At 36.6% G+C, this 22325-nt stretch overlaps 1 protein-coding gene across 1 annotated transcript in view; it reads left to right on the top strand.

The window, feature by feature from the left end:
• The window catches only part of prmt3 (protein arginine methyltransferase 3), a 54447-nt gene that overhangs the window by 28637 nt on the left and 3485 nt on the right, over positions 1–22325 (top strand). Inside the window, exons 12-15 of the mRNA XM_084109043.1 lie at positions 1660–1847; positions 4845–4931; positions 14885–14935; positions 17380–17467. Coding sequence (XP_083965169.1) covers positions 1660–1847; positions 4845–4931; positions 14885–14935; positions 17380–17467 — 414 coding nt within the window. The remainder of the gene's footprint in view (positions 1–1659; positions 1848–4844; positions 4932–14884; positions 14936–17379; positions 17468–22325) is intronic.

Here is a 22325-nt window from a genome sequence, read left to right as displayed (position 1 = left end):
AACACACTGCAGATTTTAGTTTGTCTCTGATGGCCAAACGTAAAGGACATTAAGAACTGATAGATGCAGAGTTTTTATGATTATGACTATCAGTTGAATACAGATTTTTTTTGCCAGAAGCATGTGCTTGGTAACCATTAACATCCTCACACAGGGACATTTACCAGCACTGGAAACGACTGAAACATTACTGAATGAGAGCGTCAGGGCTGTGGTTTACCATTTCATGATAGATGTGCTCATTATTGCACATTTGTGTAAAGGATGAGGTCTAATACGCCCACACAATGTCCAGCCGTTCCTTACGCTTTAGTTATCAGTTATATAAAACCAAACATTTTTGTAAAAACTAGTCATATTTTTAGTTTTTAGTTCAGCTTTAATTGAAAAGTATACTGGCTTTTTAAATCGGTGTATATCAAACACATTTACAGTTTGCAATTTTCTTGTTTGAAAAGTCTATTGATAGGTGCATTAATCTACTTTATGCCTTGTCATAACTGTGGCACATTCAAACCGATGTTTCCAAGTAGGTTTGCTTTTTTTTTTTTTTGATTCATGCCAGTGAATTTGTTCAAACATTCAGTGCTTGTATATTTAATGCCAACAAATTAATATGCAGTCAAAGTTTACAAATGTAGGACATTTAATTGGAGTCATTTCGAGTTTAATGGGCTCGAACCAGCTTCCCTGGGAGCAGTGTGGCCCAGATATGTCTAGATCATGTGAGCTAACCACTGCACCAGAGATCTGAAAAGCTGCGCATAAATCTTTAAATGGATGTTACATGGCTTAGTGGTTCCGGACCGGTAAGCCAAAGGTTGTGGGTTTAAACCCCAGGAGGTGCGATTCAGGAGCTCAATCTAAGGGTACGTTTACACGACAACGATGTACTAAAAACGGAAACGTTTTTCCTTTGCGTTTTTCGATAAACGCAACAACGTTGTCAAAATGATCCCTGTTCACATGGACGTAAAAATTACTAAAACGCTTTTTAAGGTGATGTAGTTACATTATACTTACTTATTTAAATTAGTACGGAGTAATATTAACCAACCACATGTACTTACTATAGAGTTACGGTTAATGTTTGGTTACTTGTAATTATGCATAATTTACTGTTATCACTATAGTAATTACATGACGTGTAATTACGTCACCTTTAAATAAAGTGTTACCAAACGCTGTATTATTCATGCCAGGCCAGTAGTTGGCGATGTCACTTTGTAAAGAAACACTACACGCCTATAGACTGAACACGTAATTCGCATGCGCATGACGTCACCGTTTTCACAAATTGGTGTTTTTGTAGTTTACATGGAGATGATAACGGTATTGTTTTCTAAAACTCGCACTTAGAAACCCTTTTTCAAAAGTTTGCGTTTTCAGACCCCCAAAACGGCGTTGTCGTGTAAACGAACAGCCAAAATGCATTAATAGTTTAAAATTTTTAGCTGAAAACGTTGTAGAGTTAATGGCCCATAAGTAAAATATGTACCATGAGTCACTTTGGATTAGAAAGTGTCTGCTAAATGAATAATGTTCTTGTCATGTAAGGTATTGACTCATGAGGGCTTCGTTTGACTTTGAACATATATCATATGTAAGCCCTGCAGATGATGTCTTTTACTCACTTTCATTTATCATCTTTCTTTTCAGTCTTTCCGGACCGATGCAATATCAGCCTGGCGGCGGTGGGGGACACTCAGAAACACAGTGACCGCATTGCATTCTGGGATGATGTGTATGGCTTCAAGATGATGTGTATGAAGAAGGCTGTGATACCAGAAGCTGTAGTGGAGGTGTTGAAGCCCGAGACGGTCATTTCAGAGCCCGCAGTGATTAAGGTAAGAGGAGAGACTTTATTAGGGTCTTTCTAGAGAAGTCTGAAGGGAATTATGAGCGAAATGATTAGTTAATTCTGAATGGCCCAGTGAAGCATGTCATCTATTGAGATTTAATAGTGGGTCTTCAGGAAAAAACATATTCTCTTTTGTGCTTGTGGTGTTCCTCAAGTCTCATTGGCTAAAAGCGTCTGCCAAATGAACACATGTAACTGTAAATATTCACTTTTAATAATATCGCAGCGCAGATGGGTTGGGCTCCATACACTACTTTTCAAACATTTGGAGTCAGTAAGATTTCTATTTTTAAAGAAATTAATACTTTTATTCAGCAATATAATGATTTCCCTGTTTTCAAGATTGATAATAAAAAGAAATGTTTCTTGAGCACTAAGTCAGCTGATTTCTGAAGGATCATGTGACACTGAAGACTGGAGTAATGATGCTGAAAATTAAGCTTTGCCATCACAGAAATAAATTACGTTATAAAATATATTTTTTTTATATATAGAAAACAGCTATTTTAAATTTCAATAATATTTCACACCACTACCGTTTTATTCATAATATTACTGTACTTATTGTATATTGGATCAAATAAGTGCAGCCTTGGAGAGCATAAGAGACTTCTTTCAAAAATACTAAAAAATCTTACCGACCCCAATGGTAGTGTGAAGGGATAGTTTACCCCAAAATTAAACTGGTCATTCCAAACCCTTATGATTTTTCCCAGAGAACACCAACAGCAAATTTTGGGAAATATCCAAGCTGCTCTTTTCCATACAACAGAAGCAGATGGTGATTTATACTGTCACTTTCATTTTTGGGTGAACTATTCCTACACGTTATCTGGTTACTAATCCCCTCTTTTTAACTATATAGTGGTGTCTGTCTTATTAGATTTGGTGCAACTCATTAACTCACCTGAATCCCTAATTAATTGAGTCTGGGCTGGACAGAAAGCCAATTTCCTGTGTTGTGGCCTTGTTTTGAGATAGAGGGAGGAGGGGGAAAACGTAGGTAGGATCAAGCAGAAGATGAAGAGAAGGGAGTGACAGATTGTGAGCAGAGAGCGAGAGACGTTTGAGAGGAAGTAAAGCCTCGGAGGCCGTCTGTGACAATGGCTGATTGATTATTCTAATCCTTATTTAAAGTCCTCCTTGGTAAACTTCACCATTACTTATCACACTGCCTGCCATGGCTTTGTACAAACACTTATGAGGAAAAACACACATATGTTTAATGTTGTTCTTCCTGTGATTTTTAAAAAAATATTTAAGTGGAAGATGCCACCAATGAATCTGAGCAAAACAAATTAACACTAATAAATATGTGTTTGTTCTGGTTTTATTTTATTTTTATTTTTTGTTTTTTAAGGTGTTTCCACAAGAGCTACTGTATAGTTACATTGAAATGTGATGAAACAGTATATACATTTAAAAACTAAAGCCCTGTTTATTAAGTTAAACCTGTTTATTTATTATTTAGGCCCTGTTTATTTATTAAGATGCGTTTTGGTTGATTGGATCACAAGTGGACAACGTTAAACGCAAGTGTAAATGGGGTTTAAAACGTTTTGAGCTTGTCCACTTTTGACCACTTCCAGAGGTAGTTGAAAACACATTAGACCGGATTGATTTCGTATGTAAATGCTCATGTGATCAAATGCCTTCAAACACCCACAAAAGACTGTCCGCCTACTGACCTAATGTGTAAACATTATGGGAAGCGCACTAGCCAGACAGGATTTAAACTTTATCGACTGAAGACCTAAGTTTAGTTTTGAAGATGAAAAATGTACCAAGCTCAATGTTCTCTCACCATTCCTGATTTCTAACACACACTCACAGCGTTCGGCTGGTCTTGCGGCTGTGAGAGCAGAAACAAAATCTGATGCTCTCCTTGTGTTTCTCTGTCATTTTCGGTTGCATTCATATGTACATTACATTAGCAGTTGCGTTCAAAAGATCTGATCATTTTTTTTGTGAAGAAATCAGGACAGAAGTGGTTCAAAGTCCAAAAGAGACAGATTAAAACACCAGGTGTAAAAGGGAATGTGTCTCCCTCGTCTACTTGTGATCCGATCGACCAAAACACATCGTAATACCAGGTGTAAACAGGGCTTAAGAGTAGATTGAACAAAGTTTTACGTCTTCTCAGAAAAATGTGACCAGTTTTAGCCGTATGTTCAACCACGGGGGCTGAATTTAATTATATTCCCTGACATTGATCATTAAATGGCTCAAACATAAGCAATAATGAAAATTAAATGCAGAAATCCATCATTTCCTCTCTGTGCTGAAACGTTGCACATCTTACTTCCATTATCTCACTGATCCCACCCCAATAACGCCATTTAACGGTGGTCAGAGTTCCATTAAATGAACACATTCTAGCGTGGAGTCCTCTTACAACATTTAATGACACGTCTTCCACTTAAACTAGACACATTTACTGCTTTATGATATTTAAAGGGTTTTTATTGCATTTTTGTCATGTTGAGATTTAATTCTGTTTAACAATCTTAAATTAAATTATTTAAATCATTTAATAATCTATTTTTAATCTTTAAAATGTAATAATTATAATTGATCATTTAAAAGTAGTAATCATTATCCCAATCCTCTTGCATTCCGCCTACATTACTAGCTTTTTGTTTACAGCGAGTATAATGTAAAGTATAATTTATTTGTTGTATTGTGTTCTTTAAAATGTTTTATTCCATCAAGCACTTAAAAACTAGTGCATGTGCTCCAATATATTATGTGCCCTTATGTTGCGAAGTTGAGATTGAGTTTAGGTCATATAATTTATCAACAAAAAGTCAAAAAGTAAAGTAAAAACAAATCTATGTCTAAAATGGTCTTGAATGTCTATTGATATCCAGTGTTAGCCGTCCAAGAACCATGTTTGTGACCTCTACTGCTTCCAACTTTTTAGCCATCTCTGTTACTTTATAAGATGTTTGAAGAAGTTTTGTTCATGTGTGTCCCTCTCTAGACTATTGACTGTGGCACTGTGACTGTTTCTGAGCTGGATTTCACCGTAGGCTTCTCTCTGAAGATAACGGCCAGCACATTCTGTACAGTGAGTAGATCCAACACACAAACAAACTCGCACACAACAGTGATTATTGACTGTCTTACACACACTTCAATCTTCAGAGCTAATCAAGGTTGTCAGGTGTGAAGATTAATTAGTGGCGGGGAGATGTCTGGGATGGGTCCGGTAGCTCAGACATCAGTCTGGTGTGATGGACAGATGGGTTTTCGTACAGGTGAAGGTAACGACAGCCAGTGAAAGGTTTTACTTTATTTCATGGCTTAAATTCAACTGCATGACTCCATGTGTGAGGTAAAATAGACTGAGAGGGTATTAAAGGAATATTTCTCTCACACTTGTCATTCTAGTACTGTAAAACAAAAAGGGAAATTATGAAAAATAGCCATGCAGCTCTTGTCCTATGTACAGGTACACTCTTTATTTTTTTTTATTTAAATTGAGTCAATACACCATCAATCCTTTTTCTACAATGTGTTTTTTTCTGTTTTATTAATCAAAAAGTGAGTAATGCATTTTATTGAACTGATATATTGCCATATGTCGCTCTCTAACAGAGTTCATGGTAAAGCATTATGTGTTGTGAAGGGTCATTTCATTATGGTTGTTGTAGCGCTGTGCTGGAAGTACCGTGTCTATTAATGGGTAAAGCTACAGTAACATCTTCAGCTAGTCAGCTTGAGATCCTTTCCATCTAAACTGGTTATATCCCTTAAGCCTAGTAATGAATGTTTTATGAGCAGTGGATAAACATATTCATTCACACAGTCACACAGAGATGAAGCACAACCAAAACAATGTTTATTTTTTTTAACCGCTAATTAAAGTTACATAGTGTACATTTTAATAACTATCCATTGTGGCCATGTCTGTCAAGCTCCAAAAAGGCCATAAAACACCATTAAACTTCCATAAAAGTAGATTGTATTACTTTAAACTGATCAAAAGTGACAGTTGAGACTTATAATGTTACAAAAATAATTTTTATTTCAAATAAATGCTGTTATTTTCACCTCTCTATTCCTCAAAGAATCCTGGGGGAAAAAAAATCATGGTTTTCACAAAAATATGAAACTCCACAACTATTTTAAACATTGATAATAATCAGAAATATTTCTTGCGCACCAAATTAGCATATTCAAATTATTTCTGTGGGATCATGTGACTGAAGACTGGCGTAATGATGCTGAAAATCAGGTTGTCATCACAGGAATAAATTATATTTAAAAACAGAAAACAGTTATTTAAAATTGTAATAATATTTCACAATATTACTGTTTTCACTGTATTTTTGTTCAAATAAAAGCAGCCTTAGTGAGCACAAGACACTTCTTTCAAAATCATTAAAACAATCTTACCACCCCCAAACTTTAAACAGTATTGTATATTCCAAATACTCTGCAGTCATATGTCAATAGTCATGGAAAACATCTTAACTGTACAATACAATTGTCCGTACTGCTTAATCGAACTGGTGCAATGTGTCTGGTGATGACACATCTGAAATGCAATGTCGTTTGGCCTCAAAATAGTCATTTGGGTGATTTTTAGTAGTGGGATAATAGTGGTTTTTGCAGGGATTTTGAACAGTTTTTCTAGGAAGCAGAGCAGCGTGAACATTCTTGAGAGTTTCTTCTTTTTTTCATACCAGTTCAGAATGACTTGAATTTGAGTACATAATGTCATAACTTTCAAGACATCATGTTTGTTTGTTTTTCAACCGATATTGTTTGCTAGGTCACCATTCATGTCAGGGTGTATTTTCTGGTAGTATGTTCTGGAGTATGTGTGTTTGCATTTGTCAGTGAAAAGTGAGAGTTGGTGAGAGACGAAAAAAAAAAAAAAGCAACTTAAATTTCAAGTGTAATTTTTCTTTTGTCTCGCAGTTTTGTCCCAGCATTATTGTTCCTGCTTCTTTGTTATAGCTTTTATGGATTAATCAATACTATATTAGTATCTCCCTTCCCCTCTCAGAGTTAGTCTGGATTTAATGGAGTTTGTAAGCATCGTCTCATTTTTCTGCTGTTCTCCAGTAATGGAAAAGCACATCCTGATTTCCTCCTCGTTTACAAAATTCTATTTTTAGATCAAAGGCAGGTTAAACCAATTTTCAAGTTTTACATATCCTTGAGTGTAATGAAAAAAATTCAGTTTCTAGTCATAGATGGGATTCGGCACCCTGTTTTGCACTGCTTTGTCATGTAATTATGGAGGCACCCCAAAAACGGAGGGAAAATGCTGTCGTCCCCATGATTGAGTGCATGGACTTATTCTCCCGCCGACAGTCCATTCATCACATCAGGCTGCCTAACCTTGCATTAAATGAACAGCGCTACCCTGCGCTCTCGTGCTCGGCCGGCGGAAGACAAATAACGCTCGCTCTTACAGTTGCACTGGTCCTCGACTCGTGTTGTCCACAGGGACGACGCTCTCTCCTCTCTCTCAGTATCTCTCTTGCTTTCTCTTTTACCTCCCTCCAGAAAAAACTGTGTCACTTCTAAATGTGTCAGATTCATTTTGACGCATTCAATATGTATCTTCAAGCTCACATTTGAGAATTTGGCCTGAGTAATAGGGAAGAGTGGGGTAAGCTGTGCCACTTGTATACTGTACTTTAGTTCCCTTATTGGATTTAAAAAATAAGATGGAGGTAAAACTAACTAACTGAAATTATATTTCAGATTTAGGATGTATTTCAGAATATTTCTCGCAGTGATTCTCAACCAGGGGCCGGGGCCCACTAGGGGGCCTCACCAAACTTTCAAAGGGGCCTCAATATGATTTAAAATGATTTAAAATAAGCATGAAGATAAGCTAAAACAACTAAAAATCATATGGTTATATTTATATAGAAATAATATACATCTTTCTATGCAAAGCAGCTTTATATGATATGATATTTCTAAAAATGTGGTCATGTGACAAAACAAAAGAATTACGTAGCTAACATTGAGGACCAACAGCTTTTATTTGAGGTATAAAATGTTCATGGCACATCTTATGCACTGCAGTTGAAGCGCATCTCAAGATGGTTGTGCATAATGTTTGCATCAGTGGTGATTTGCCTTAAGGACACTCATGTTACATCAAGCTGTGACAAGAGCAATACTGGTAATGATCGTATACGGGGGAAAAATAAGTAGGGATAATGCTTGTTTTCTCTGTATTTGTAAAATGTCAGTGGAGACAAAGCAATGGTTATAGAAGCTATACGAATTAGTAGACCTAATTAGCAAGTCCTAATGTGTTTAACTTGTAATTGGAATTTATGACGGGTCTTTATATTGCTACAAAATATATATATATATATATATATATATATATATATATATATATATATATATATATATATATATTTCAAATAAATGCTGTTCTTTTTAACTTTCTATTTCTATTAAAATCATGAAATAAATTATATTACATTTTCTACAAAAATATTAAGCAGCACAACTGTTTTCAACATTGATAATAATCAGAAATGTTTCTTGAGCAGCAAATCATCATATTAGAATGATTTCTGAAGGATCATGTGACACTGAAGACTGGAGTAATGATGCTGAAAATTCAGCTTTGCATCACAGGAATAAATTACATAAATTACAAAGAATATATTAGTACAGATACTTAAAAATTCAATAATATTTCACATTATTAGTGTTTTTACTGTATTTTTTAATCAAATAAATGCAGCCTTGGTGAGCATGAGAGACATTTTTTTACATTTTGAACGATAGTGTAAAGGCCCGTTCACACCAAAGATGTTAACTATAATGTTAATAATATTAACTTTATATATATATATATAGTTCTAAATATTGTTCTAAATTTAAAAGAATAGCAGTGTCCACACCACAACTGTAATGATAACGGCACAGAGAAACAATATCGTTGGAATCACTTTTTCTCCAGGTGATGAACAATAAAAACATTGAGAGCCAATCAGAATCGATCCTGTTTTAAAGAGCTTGAGCATTTAAAGTGGCAGATGGTAAAACTGCAGTGCGCACTTAGAATGAACAGATGTTGTCTGCTGGTGTGGACGCCATATTTGTCGTTATAGTTATCTTTCATAGTTATCATGCATTTTGTTTGTGTTTAAAAGCGCAGTGGCATCATGAAATGCGCCCGTCTTTGCATTTTTTTATGGCTGACGTGACATTTCCAGTAAGTGAACATGGGGTGATGCTGACAGCGGGACAGCTCTAGATATGGTCAGATCCCTGGGCTATAGGGAGCTGAAACTCCTTGGGTAAAATCAGGTCAGTGGAGTTTCAGTATAGATGGTTGGAAAGCAGTGTGTTACTTCACAAATGTTCACTTGGTCACACCACTTCCTTTGAACATACAAGTTTGTATGTACATAGAAACTGTAAAAAAACACTTTTTGTTAGTTCTTGACCTCAGTAGTAGTATTCGTATTTTAGCAAATGCCTTATTACGCCCTGATTCCAAACAAGCATATTTTTCACTTTCTTATAAGAAAAAGGGCCACAAAACAATCATAAGACTGTTACTGTGCATGCTTGTTAGTTTATCAGCAGGGAAGTGTGAATACAAACAGTTCTGCAATTCTTACTCTATTTTGTTCCCGTTGTTCTGGTGGGCACATTATGTCTTTTCATTTGCACAATAAAACATCCAGGCTAACTTGTTTTAACAGAACAGTGTGTACAGGGCGGTTCAAAATATCAATTAGACGTTTTTTGAGATTTTGGAGAAAGATGCTTTTTCACAATGGCTGAAAAATCAAGTTTTACCATGTCATTGCCATACCAAGGGTCATTTGTGATGTATCTTGTACATACTGTACTTGTTACAAATTCACACGTGAATTCAGGTTGATTTGGGACACTTTTTTGCCATTGAAATGACTGGGAAAAGGTGTCCCAATTAACCTGAATTCACCCCTACATGATAAATACAGTTGTTTTGCATTTTAATGGGCTCATATATTAATCTGTTGCATGAATGATTGTGTTTTACTCTGTAAGGGAGACTATAATTACTCTAATGTGAGGCTATTTTAACAGTGCTAGTTCCTGCACACAGTGTCAAACTAGAGCCATGATGGCAGTAGCGTACATACAGTACATAACACTGTAGATTTTACCAGGATGAAGGAAGCTATTGCATGTGCCCAAATGCCCACGTGGCTAATCCAGCCCTGGATCTTACAGTACATTTTATAGTCTGGATGGTCTATTTCAAGTAAAATGTTATTCTTACATATTTGTAGATGTATAAGAAAATGTATCTGTAGACTAGAGCGTACAGCACCATAACCATCATTTCAAATGTTAAATGCTTGCATAAACGGTCATGTCTTCCATTATCCATTAATTCTGTTGATAACTGTTTAATGGGAGGCTACATTTTTGCCACTTATTACCTGAATTTGTGAAAAAGTCTATTTTATAATTACAGCTCATAATAATTAGTGCTATATTTGTATTAATATTTGAGGGTTCTAGAACCAAAACTAAAAGTGTTGCAATCATACCCTATTTATAGAAGTGAAGGATAAAAGGTTATATATATATATATTTTTTTTTTTTCTGTTTTAACTAATGATATATCACTTTTCCCAGCATTTCTGCCTCGGTCTGTACTCGAGTGTACTTTATGTAGGTGACTGTGAGTGTTTCTGCAGTAATGTCCTTCCCTTCTAATTAAACCCTGTGTATTCGCTTCCAGTGCGGCGGAACGTCGAACACTGTGGGAAAAGCAGAATAGCGGGAATGGGAATTTCGGTGGCATTGGTGTGTGTTGTGCACAGAAAAAGGGGAGGGGGTTGGAGAACTCGAGGTGGTCGAGTGTGACGCCTCGCACGCGTGAATAAACCCCATCAAAAGCGCATTAGCTCTCCCTCCTCCGCAGCTCGCCGCATAATTGTATCTGGCTGCACCACGCTCTGCTCCGACATGATAGCGCTGGAAAGGGCTTGATGATGAATTGCTCCCCGTTGGTGTTAGCGATGATGATAATTATTAATTTTCCCCGGACCTGTTCTCCAGGTAGTCGCTGAGCTGCGCCGTGCGCCTCCTCCTGGGCCGGGAAACAGCTCGCGCGCATCACTTATCTCCGACATTCCCCGGGTGTGAAGGCTGAACACTTTGATGAGAATAAAAAGACTCTGTTTCCACCATTTGTCCCCCTTTTCCCCACGCAACACGAGCTTTTGTGTCTGCTCTTGCTCCTTCACAGTGCGTTAACAGGGGGTTTATTTTGTTTTATTTCTGGCAGGGAGTTACTTGGCTCTGACCCCCGTGTTTTCAGTGCGCGTCCTCTTTTGTCGGGTCCCAGTTTCTGTTGACATTTCTGGGCAATTTACGCTGACAATAAGGATGAACCCATTTATAGGAAAGTGGTTTGGAGATGCTGCGCTTTTTTGTTTTAAATAACTGACTCTCAGATTTATGGAAAGTACGAGGATGGCAATCACTAGGTGTATTATACCAATTATGATTAATTATTGAAATAATTTTGGGAAATGCTTGAATCTTTATATGTTAAACAATGCCAATGATATCTAAAATGTAACCATAAATAGATTAATATATCCCTGCTGATAAATATAAATATAATTGTTTATAATCCTTAAAGTTGTGTATTTATTTATTTATTTAAAAGGACAAACAACTTTACAGTAACTGTGTGTGTGTGTGTGTGTGTGTATGTATGTATATATATATATATATATATATATATATATATATATATATATATATATATATATATATATATATATATATATATATATATAGATTGGGACACTTTTTCCTAGTCATCACAATGGCAAAAAGTGTCCCATTCAACCTGAATATATATACCTATATATATTCATTTATATGTTTTTATGCATTTAATACTGTTTAAAAAGGATAATAGTTTTTTTTTTTGCCTATTGAAAAATAAGCTCATATGAAGGAATAATGGAGAACACAAGTCCTTTATGGATGTGCTACTAAACCCTTGATTATGTTGCTGTGGCTTTGTCCTCTTAAAGCTGTTTTAACAGAAGAAAGAGGAGGATTAATAGATGGGAGGGAGAGGGACACACAGGCATTAAGCCAGAGCTCTATTTCTCCACACAAGGTCCCTGGGATACTTCAGGCAGAATGGCTCACATTATCACTGCAGTGTCCCCTGGGAGTTCACAGGGTGACTGCGCTGTGTGTGTGTGTGTGTGTGTGTCCATCTGTGAGAAGGTGTATGCCGTGTCACAACTCTGCCTTTCGTTCAGGGAAATCCTCTCTAAAATGGCAAAACTTCATGACTAAATAAACATTGTAGAAATATAAATGACTCATTCTGAGTGGATTTCGGTGGTTTGCTAATTGTATTTAAGAACGGTTGCATCCTGGGAAATATTATACTTGTAAACAGTGTGAGTCATCAAAAGAGAAAGTTATGACGCATGTCCCCAATCAATCATATTTATGAGCTGTTGTCAAAGTTCATCTCTGGCGTGGCAAATTACTCGCAAATCCACTCTTCCTAACAAATTCAATCAGCAATTAGCTTGATTTGGTAATTATTGCTCCATATAATGTCTGATAAATGTTCATTACAATCCATAATTGCACTGACCTGACTTTTTTTTTTCTATCACCCTGAGTGATGTCTCTTGCTCTCAACTGTCATTTCCTATAAAAAGTGATTTGCTTGGATTTGAGAATTGTGTTCTAATGTGTTGCTGTTTCAGAGGCTGTTTATCTGTCTACACATCTAAAGCAGCCTGGGACAGAAAGTACATTTATAATTAACTTTCTTAATGAAGCAACCTTGAACAGGGTTTCTGCAGGTCTTAAAAAGTCTTAATTCACCCTTACACAATGCATAAATGCATAAAGTCATGGCATTAAAATTTGCATGCATTGCAAAAAATTTATATCATCCTTGGTACTTTTGTTCTGTTTTCCAATACAAATATCTGAACATCTTTACATCAAAATACATTTGCTTGAGATACAAAAGTAAAATGTCTTGAAAAATGTTTACAAAATTAAGTGAGACATTTGTTCTTGTTTTAATCATAAACCCACTTTATTTTGAACTGTTTCCCAGAAAACAAGACTTCATATTTATGTCTTTTAGCATTTCAAGTAAATGTATCTTGATTTAAGAATCTTGTTTGTAAAATGAATTAAAAAGTAATGGATATCGGATGGAAGTTATATTTTTATAAACTCTGGAGTGTTTCTAATACAGCTCAGTGTTTCTCCCTAAACTTTTACATTTAAAAGTGCTGTGTGTGATTTTTAGCGGCATCTAGTGGTGAGTTTGCGAAATGCATCCAACAGAAGTTACGGTGGCCGACAGGAAAAGATGTCGTCGTCTGAGGCTACGTTTACACGTGGATGGCTATTTTCATAAACGGACATTTCACCCCTCTTCGTTTTCAAAAATAACATTGTGCACACGAACCCATGTATGTGCTGTCAAGAGCATGCCAAACCTGTAGGTGGCAGTGTAACGAGAAGCTCAAGCCCACCTTAGCCAATCAGAATCCCGAAAATAGTCACATTCTGTGACGTCGCTGCCTAAAACTCAGTTTTTCTCAGTTTACATGCAAACGGGCAAACGAAGATTTTCAAAATCTCCACTCTGGCCGGAGTTTTTAGAAAGAATCGGTTTCATTGGCGAATCCTCCGTTTGCGTGTAAACGAAGGGCGCAAACGAAGAGAAATGTCTCCGTTTTTCAAAATAACCATGTACGTGTAAACGGGGCCTGAGACAGCAGAGAGTAGCCAGTTAAGCAATGAGGTTTCTTTACAAACATAAATTAAGAAATTATGTTTACTTTATTATTCAGTAAAATTATGTTATTGCGAATATTATTATTACTTGTTCATCATTGTGTCAGTGTTTTATTCGCAGACTTCAGCTAGCTTCTTTGTACGAATAACAGCAAAGTGATGAAAGAAACGCGCTCTGTAGTAGTTTGTCCGTTTAGGGCTACTGTAGAAACATGTCGCAATGTAAGTGGACCCGCGGTGTATGTAGATAGAAACGGCTCGTTCTAAGGTAATAAAAACATAACGGTTCATTATACCCCACTGAAAACATAGTTAAGCATATTATATTGCATTTCTGTCTACAAATCCTCCTAAATATTACACAATGCACGTTTAAAGAACATTGACATATTGTGTTCCCTTCAATTTATCCATTAAAATGTGTTAAAATAATGTATAATTTCACAAGTTATTTTAGCTCCTGTCCTGTAATGTATTTTGTAAATGTGCAAGTTGTGGGCAGACTTTTAAATGGCTATTTTGTATTTTATTTTATTTATTAATGTTATTGTATTTTTTAGCACAAGGGTGCTTTATAAACAATACTACATATAAAAAGAGTTAAGGCTGAAGATTCTCCCAATGTGGTTAGTTAAAGACTCAATAAAACATCTTATTTAACATTTAGTCACCTCAGCTTTTTTTCTTCCCTCTCTTTTTAAACATCTTTTAGAGTGTTTTCCTTTTCCCTCTATTGTTGTCTTGCTTACCTCTCTCTTAATGCCCTGTTTTCTCTTTATCAGTGTATTCTCTCTCTCTTTCTCCTCTCATTGATTGTGCTCTTTGTGTGAGCGAGCAGACCCTCGTGTTGTCAGCTGCGTCAGGATTAAAAGCTATTAGTTCTGCATCATTGCCACTACAAGTATGCTCCTGAGATTGATAGAGTTGCTCCACTGTCATTGGGGGGCAGGTTGGGACAAAAAAGGGTAGTTTTTAATTCCATAATAATGTGTTATTTACATTGTGTGTGTATTTACATAGAAGACAAAAAATATGTCACAAGTAGTCTTTAATAAATAAAAATATATTTTTTTACATGGGAATCTACAACACTGCTTTTTTTAATCACTTGTCAACATGCCTCCTTTTACCCTCATTTGCTAATTACTTCCTGCTGCCCAATACAAGTGTGAGCATTACCAGAATGTCATGTTCTAACCTCTCTCTCATATTTCATTCCAGGCCATCGTGGGCTATTTTGACATTTTCTTCGACAAGAGCTGTGGAAACAAGGTAAGCAATAGTGCTGTGCTGTTTAACAGCGAGCAATTGCGGTCACGCCTTGCCGTCTTTTAGGCCCGAGGCAATCGCAATGCAATCGCCAGCTTCTAATACCTAAATGCTGAAATAAGCATTTGCCTTCCTCCAGTGGCCAACTGGAACATGCAATGAAATAAGCTAAACCCATCAGCCACTGAGAGAACGATCGTGCGCTGGGTTCTGATAATGGGAGTTTAAGCAAGAGGATGTGGAGGGGGTCTAGTGTTCTTCTGTCCTGTTTTTGACATTTAAACGGCATCATCTGAGTTTCTGTTAATGATCTGGTGGATAACCACAACAATTATGTTTGCTCTGACCTGATTCAATTTATGTGAGTGTGTTTTCTGACCTGGGAAATTTAATTTTGCAAGTACCCTTTCGAAAGGTATACGTTTGTACCCAAAGAGTGCAAATTAGGACTTCAAAGGTGCATATCGGTACCAAAAGTGTACATATTAGTGCCTAAATGGTACATATTAGAACCCTTTCAAAGGGTACCTTCCTAGTGTACCATTTTTTCTGAGTATTTTTGACACCGTTAGTCCATCTAAATAAGGTCACAGTATTCAGCAAGGCCATCCCAACAGGCGGCGGGGCCTAGTGTGAGTTAGAGGAAGCGGGGGTTCCCCCTCTGTCCTTTCGCGATTGCCAACTAATGTGCACTACATATTTTTTTCACTGAACTTTAAACTCCCATCTATCAGCCTGGATGCAACATCATACAAAAGCAAGCATTTTCGGTTAATGAGACTTTTGTCAAAAAAGCCCTAATCACAGGCATATTTGTCACGCATTAATGGTTTAATTCTGTTACTGCGACCCTGTTTACACCTGGTATTAAGATGTGTTTTGGTCGATCGGATCACAAGTGGACGACGCTAAATACAGGTGTAAACGGGGTCTAAAACGTTTTGAGCTTGTCCACTTTTGACCACTTCCAGAGGTAGTTGAAAACGCATTCGACCGGATTGATTTCGTATGTAAACGCTCATGTGATCGAATGTGTTCAAACAGCCACAAAAGACCGTCTACTCTTCGCCTACTGACCTAATGTGTAAACATTTTGAGAAGCGCACTAGCCAGACGGGATTTAAACTTTATCGACTGAAGCCCAAAGTTTGGTTTCAAGACAAAAAATGTACCAAGCTCAATGTTCTCTCACCATTCCTGATTTCTAACACACACTCACAGCGTTCGGCTGGTCTTGCGGCTGTCAGAGCGGAAACGAAAGTTGCTGCTGTCCGTGTTTCTCTGTCATGTCCGGTCGCATTCATTTTTAAATTGTGTGCACTTATTTTTTCCATTAGATTGAAAGATCTTAAAAAGCCTATACATTTACCCACCCATAGACCCTCCCCTCGAAGAAATCAGGACAGAAGTGGTTAAAAGTGCAAAAGAGACGGATCAAACATAAGGTGTAAACAGGAATGTGTCTCCCTCGTCTACTTGTGATCCAACGCTATCTCACAACCAATTCGTACGAGTGAGTAAAATGTGGCTGATTCGTACGATTGCGTACGATTTGTCTAAACCCAAGTGACGGTTAGGTTTAGGGGCGGGGTCAGGGGTAGGTCATTCGTACAAATTCATACGAATTGGGCAACTCGTAAAATATGTACGATTTAGCAAAAATCGTGCAAATTAGTACAAGTGAGGTCTTATGAATTTGTACGAATTAGCTACCTCGTAAAATTCATACAAATTGCTGTGAGATCGGGTTTTGTGATCCGATCGACCAAAACTCATCGTAATAAAAAGGTCCTGAGATGAAGCGAGTATTATTTGACAATGTGATCTCATCATGGTAGTCACCATGACAAGATGACCCACTTTATGCCACCTCATTAACTCATTCCATAACTGATGAAATTTACAGTTTTTGAACAGAACTGAATCAACAATGAACTGATTTCACCTGAGTAATAACTGTTTACTATTGTCTTTTTAGAGGTGCTTTACAGCAGAATTTAAGTCTTCTTGCATCATTGAATCATTATTTTCCTGTTATCACTGTAAAGCTGCTTTGAAACAATCTCTATTGTATAAAGCGCTATATAAATAAAGGTGACTTGACTTAACTTAACTTATGTAGAGTAAAACAGCCTTTTTCTCTGCCAGTCATATGACTGGAATCTCATGTAAGTGTACAACAATTTTATTTGTTCTTTTAGGTGAAAAACTTTTTTTAATGTTTAAAAAAACTAAATATTTATTTACTTAATTGTATTTGTAAATATTTGTTTGCATTATTCCTCTTTTCCTGGTGAAGGTTGACAACAGAACTGAGTATTTCCACTTATTCACTTATTTCTTTCTTTACAAGACAAGTGACTGATATGAAAGAAAAGTGACTGATGAAAAGCAGAACAAGGGCATTTTCAAACAGGTTTTTAATGCAGCTTTGTTTTGAATCTTAGGTCATGTTCTCCACTGCTCCAGACTGCACTAAGACTCACTGGAAGCAGACAGTGTTCTTACTGGAAAGCCCTATCCCTACCAAAACCGGTTTGTACCCTGTTCACAAATACTTCTTAGTTGTTTTAGTTGTCTCTACATCAGTGTTTGCATGTAGTGGTGTCTGTGTTCAAACTGTGATGAGATCTTGCAAGTACATGTGCAGCCATCACCTTTTTTTAGAACACACAAAAATGTGTCACAGGGAGGTGTATCTTATCTTTCTTTAGCCTGACAGTTGATTCTTAGACAGTGACACAGGTTATCCGTCAGTCATTGAGAGATAGACACATGATTGAGCAGTTCTAGGGCCAGTCCACATAAACCATGCAGTTTGTTCTTGCTGTTCATAAATATCTATGATGATATATATATATATATATATATATATATATATATATATATATATATATATATATATATATATTGTGTCTGGAGAATCATTCCTATAGGATTTCAAGATGAAACAATGCATCAGGTTTGTAGACAGATTTATTTAGGTGCACTATTATTATTTAGGGACCCAAAGGAATTTTGCCATTTAACACATTTTTAAATTGGCTTACTGAGCTTATATATAATACATACACACTGATGACCCAAAACAATATAACCAGTCACAGGTGAAGGGAATATCGATGATCATCTCCTAACAAGGCCACATATTAAGGTCTGGTTATATTCGATGGTAAGCAAACAATCGGTTCTCATAATCGACATGTTGGATGCAGGAGAAATGTGCAGGAATAAAGATCTGAGCGACTGTTATGGCAAGGCAACTGGGTCAGAGTATCTCTGAAAAGGCAAGGCTTGTGGGTTGCTCTCGGTCAGCAGTGGTGAGAATTTACCAACAGTGATCCGAGGAGAGATGAACCACAAACCGGCGACAGGGTGTTGGGCGCCCAAGGCTTATCGATGCACGAGAGCAACGAACGCTATCCCGTCTGGACTGAACCAACAGAAGGTCTACTGTGTACTCACACAAAATGTTAATGATGGTTATTTGGAGGATTGTTTCACAACACACAGTTGCATCACACTCTGATGCGCATGGGGCTGCGTGGCCACAGACCAATCAAGAGTGCCTATGATGACCCCTGTCCACCATCAAAACTGCCTACAATGGGCACATAAGCATTATAACTGGACTTTGGAGCAATGGATCTGATTAGTCCCATTTTCTTTTACATCTAACGTCTTGGTGCCAGAGATCACAGGACACAATCAGGGCAGGTGGTCATAATATTTTGGCTAATCAGTGTGTGTGTGTATATATATATATATATATATATATATATATATGTATGTATGTATGTGTATATATATATATATATATATATATATATATATATATATATATATATATATATATATATATATAATCAATAAGCAATATTTAAGCAATATATGTAAAAACTGTTATAAAAAGAAGCAATACATTTTAGTAATAAATTTACTAGCAACAATTAAAGCATAAACATTGAACAATTAAAATAAAACAATTAAAAACTATTTATTACAGCAAAATGAATAAGGAAAACAAAATAATAGAAAATCATATGTATACATATAGCTCTGGGGAAAATGAAGAGAGAAAAATGAAGAGATTTTTCCTAAGTCAGCATCTCTACATGTATGGCAGCCATTCCATTCCATTCTCACCTCCTTCTGCTTAATGAAGAACTGATTAGGTGATCACCTGAACCAAATCTCATTTAACGAGGAAAAGTATAAAAACCACTGCTGTGGTCATCACTATCCTCTTGCAATAGGACCAGCTGGACTATTGACCATGCCAAAAGAGTTGAAAAGAAGTTTTGAGTGAGGAAAAGAAGGGTTCAATTCTGGATTTACTGGCAGAGGGATACAGTGAGCGTCAGGTTGCTTCCATCTTTAAAATTTTAAAGACAGCGGTTCATAAGAACAAGGTCAAGCTACAGACATTGGCCGCACCAAAGCTACAGATCAGCAGAGGGTGAAAACGACTCTCCACTGACCGGGATGACCGCCAACTCATTCGAATGTCACTCAACAACCGTAGGATGACATTAAGTGACCTACAAAAGAATGGCAAATGGCAGCTGGGTGAAGTGCACAGCGAGGATGGTTCGAAACAGGCTCCTAGGGGCAGGGATGAAGTCGTGCAATACTAGAAAAAAAGCCCTTCATCAATAAAAAGAGCCAGGCTGAGGTTTGCAAAAGACCATAAGGATTGGACCGCAGACGACTGGACTAAGGTCATCTTCTCCAATTTTCCAATTTTTCCAATTCTCAGCTTTGCCCAACACCTGGTTGGCTAATGGTTAGACGGAGACCTGGAGAGCCCTACAAGCTCCACAGTGTCTCGCACCCACCCACTGTGAAATTTGGTGGAGGATCGGTGATGATCTGGTGGTTCTTCAGCCAGGCTGGAACCGGGCACATTTATCTTTGTGAAGGGCGCATGAATCAAGCCACGCACAAGGTTGTCCTGGAGGAAAACTTGCTTCCTTCTGCTCTGACAGTGTTCCCCAACTCTGAGGATTGGTTTTGCCAGCAGGACAATGCTCCATACCACACAGCCAGGTCAATCAAGGGGTGGATGGAGGACCACCAGCACCAGACCCTGTCATGGCCATCTCCAGACCTGAACCCCATTGAAAACCTCTGGAATGTGATCAAGAGGAAAATGAATGGTCACAAGCCATAAAACAAGAAGCATTAAAGCTGTGATTGAAAATCATGGTTATTCCACCAAATATTGATCTCTGAACTCTTCATAAGTTAAAACATTAATATTGTGTTGTTTAAAAACAAATATGACGTTGTTTTATGTATGCATGTTTATGTATGTTGTTTACATACATATTTATACTGTATATACTGTACACACACACACACACACTCTCTCTCTCTCTTCATATAAATCAGCAAAATAGGCAATATATAATCAAAATGTAATAAAAATCTAAAGAAAAAAAAAAGAATTGTGAATGGAAAGCGGACTTAAGCACTGGTCGCTAATTTTACAACCAGGAACAGTGTGAATGCAAAGGCATTTGGGCTAGTTTAAAAGAGGACTCAAGTGTGAAAAAAAACTAAAAGCACCATTGATCTCAGCCAGAAAGTGATTCATTTATATTTACTTTTCCTTTTTATTTATTTTCATTTTAATATAATATTTATTTGTCTTTTTATTTTTTATTTTAAATTAGCGATCGTAGAATTGCATGCGTAATCTATTCTCTACTGTTTAAAGGAAGCAAATAATTGGAGGAAAACTATAAAAAAAATGCGAGAGGGAAGTAAATCAGAACCTATATGTCTTAAAAGGCATATTGCCTCATGTTTAGGTATTAAAGCAATGCAGCATCTACACCTATCAAGGCTCCGTATGTCCGTAGATGGCGAGACAGTGTCCTGGCCGTGCTAACAGATGAAGTGTGTCTTATCATAATGGGAATTGGAGAAATGTCATCTGATGCGCAGATGAATGAAGGTGCTTTAGCCAGTTTCTCTGATACAGCACACATTATAAATGACTGTGGCCTAACTGTAGCTGTCCACAGGCATTACCACAAACAGTCCCTGCAGGAGCCGTTCAATGATAAGAGTGCCGTCCACCTGAAGGCCTGCTAACGCTACTTCTGCATTGCTGATATCAGCATCAGATTAGAATCAGAAGGCACATTGGCCATATTTTATGGCATATTTGAACATTTTGCTGTTGCTCCAAAAAATGCTTAATCTATAAGCAGGGTCCCTCACACTGGTGATTTATAGTGACTAACCTTGATTAAGTTATTTATAGTTTATCTTTTACTTGCATGCCCACTCACCTAGCTTGAATGGCCTGTTGCCTCTGGATTAGCACCATATGACTTTAGAGTATCTTCTGTTGTCAAGACCGTATGTGCAAATGCATGTGAATGAAAAGATGTGGGGAAAAGTAGTATGAGAGAAACAAGTATGAGGGAAACAACCATTGTAATACTATAGTATAATTTGGAGTCCCTTTAAAATGATATGTAATTGCTTTTGATTATAAAATGGTATATTGTAACAGTTCAGTACCATGGTACATTCGAGGTCAATAATACGTTTTTTTCTTTTTCTTAGGTTGATTAAAATAAAGACGTTTAGATTCTTACAAAATCTATTTCAATTAAATGCTGTTCTTTTGAAATTTCGGTTTATCAAAGAATCGTGAAAAAATTATCTTGAATGTTAAGCAGTGCAAATATTTTTGGTTACACTTTATTTTAAGGTGATGTAGTTGCATTTTACTTACTCAGATAGGTACTGAGTAATATTAATTAACCACATGTACTTACTATGGAGTTACGTTTAGGGTTAGTCACTAATTATGCATAGTTCACTGTTATTATTATAGTAATAGTATAGTAATGACCTTAAAATAAAGTGTTACCCTGTTTTCTACATTGAGAATAAGAAATGTTTCAAATTGGCATATTAGTTTAAGATCATAAACATGATGGTTCATGATTTCTAAAAGATCATGTGACATTGAAGACTGGAGTAATGATGCTGAAAATTCAGCTTTGCAACACAGGAATAAATTACACTTTAAAATATATTAGAATAAAAAAAAGTTATTTTTAATTGTAATAATATTTCATAATATTACAGTTTTTACTGTATTGGTGAGCCGAAGAGACCTCTTTCAAAAACATTTAAAAAATCCTACTGACCCCAAATGTATGAACGGGAGTGTATATACCAGTGTATTATTTATTATTATCTGATACCTTAACTGTGCTTTCTTGGTGATGGCTGCTATTCCACAACAATAGGAATGTTTAGAAATAATGTTAATAATTATATTTGACATTCTTCACACTAACCTTAATGCACAATTTGTAACTTTTTGTAAATTTAAATTGGATTTCTTTCCTAAACAAAAACAGTA

The sequence above is a fragment of the Abramis brama genome (assembly GCF_963993115.1).
Source record: "Abramis brama genome assembly, chromosome: 3".
Classification (NCBI taxonomy): Eukaryota; Metazoa; Chordata; class Actinopteri; order Cypriniformes; family Leuciscidae; genus Abramis; species Abramis brama.
This window is presented reverse-complemented; position numbering and strand designations above follow the sequence as displayed.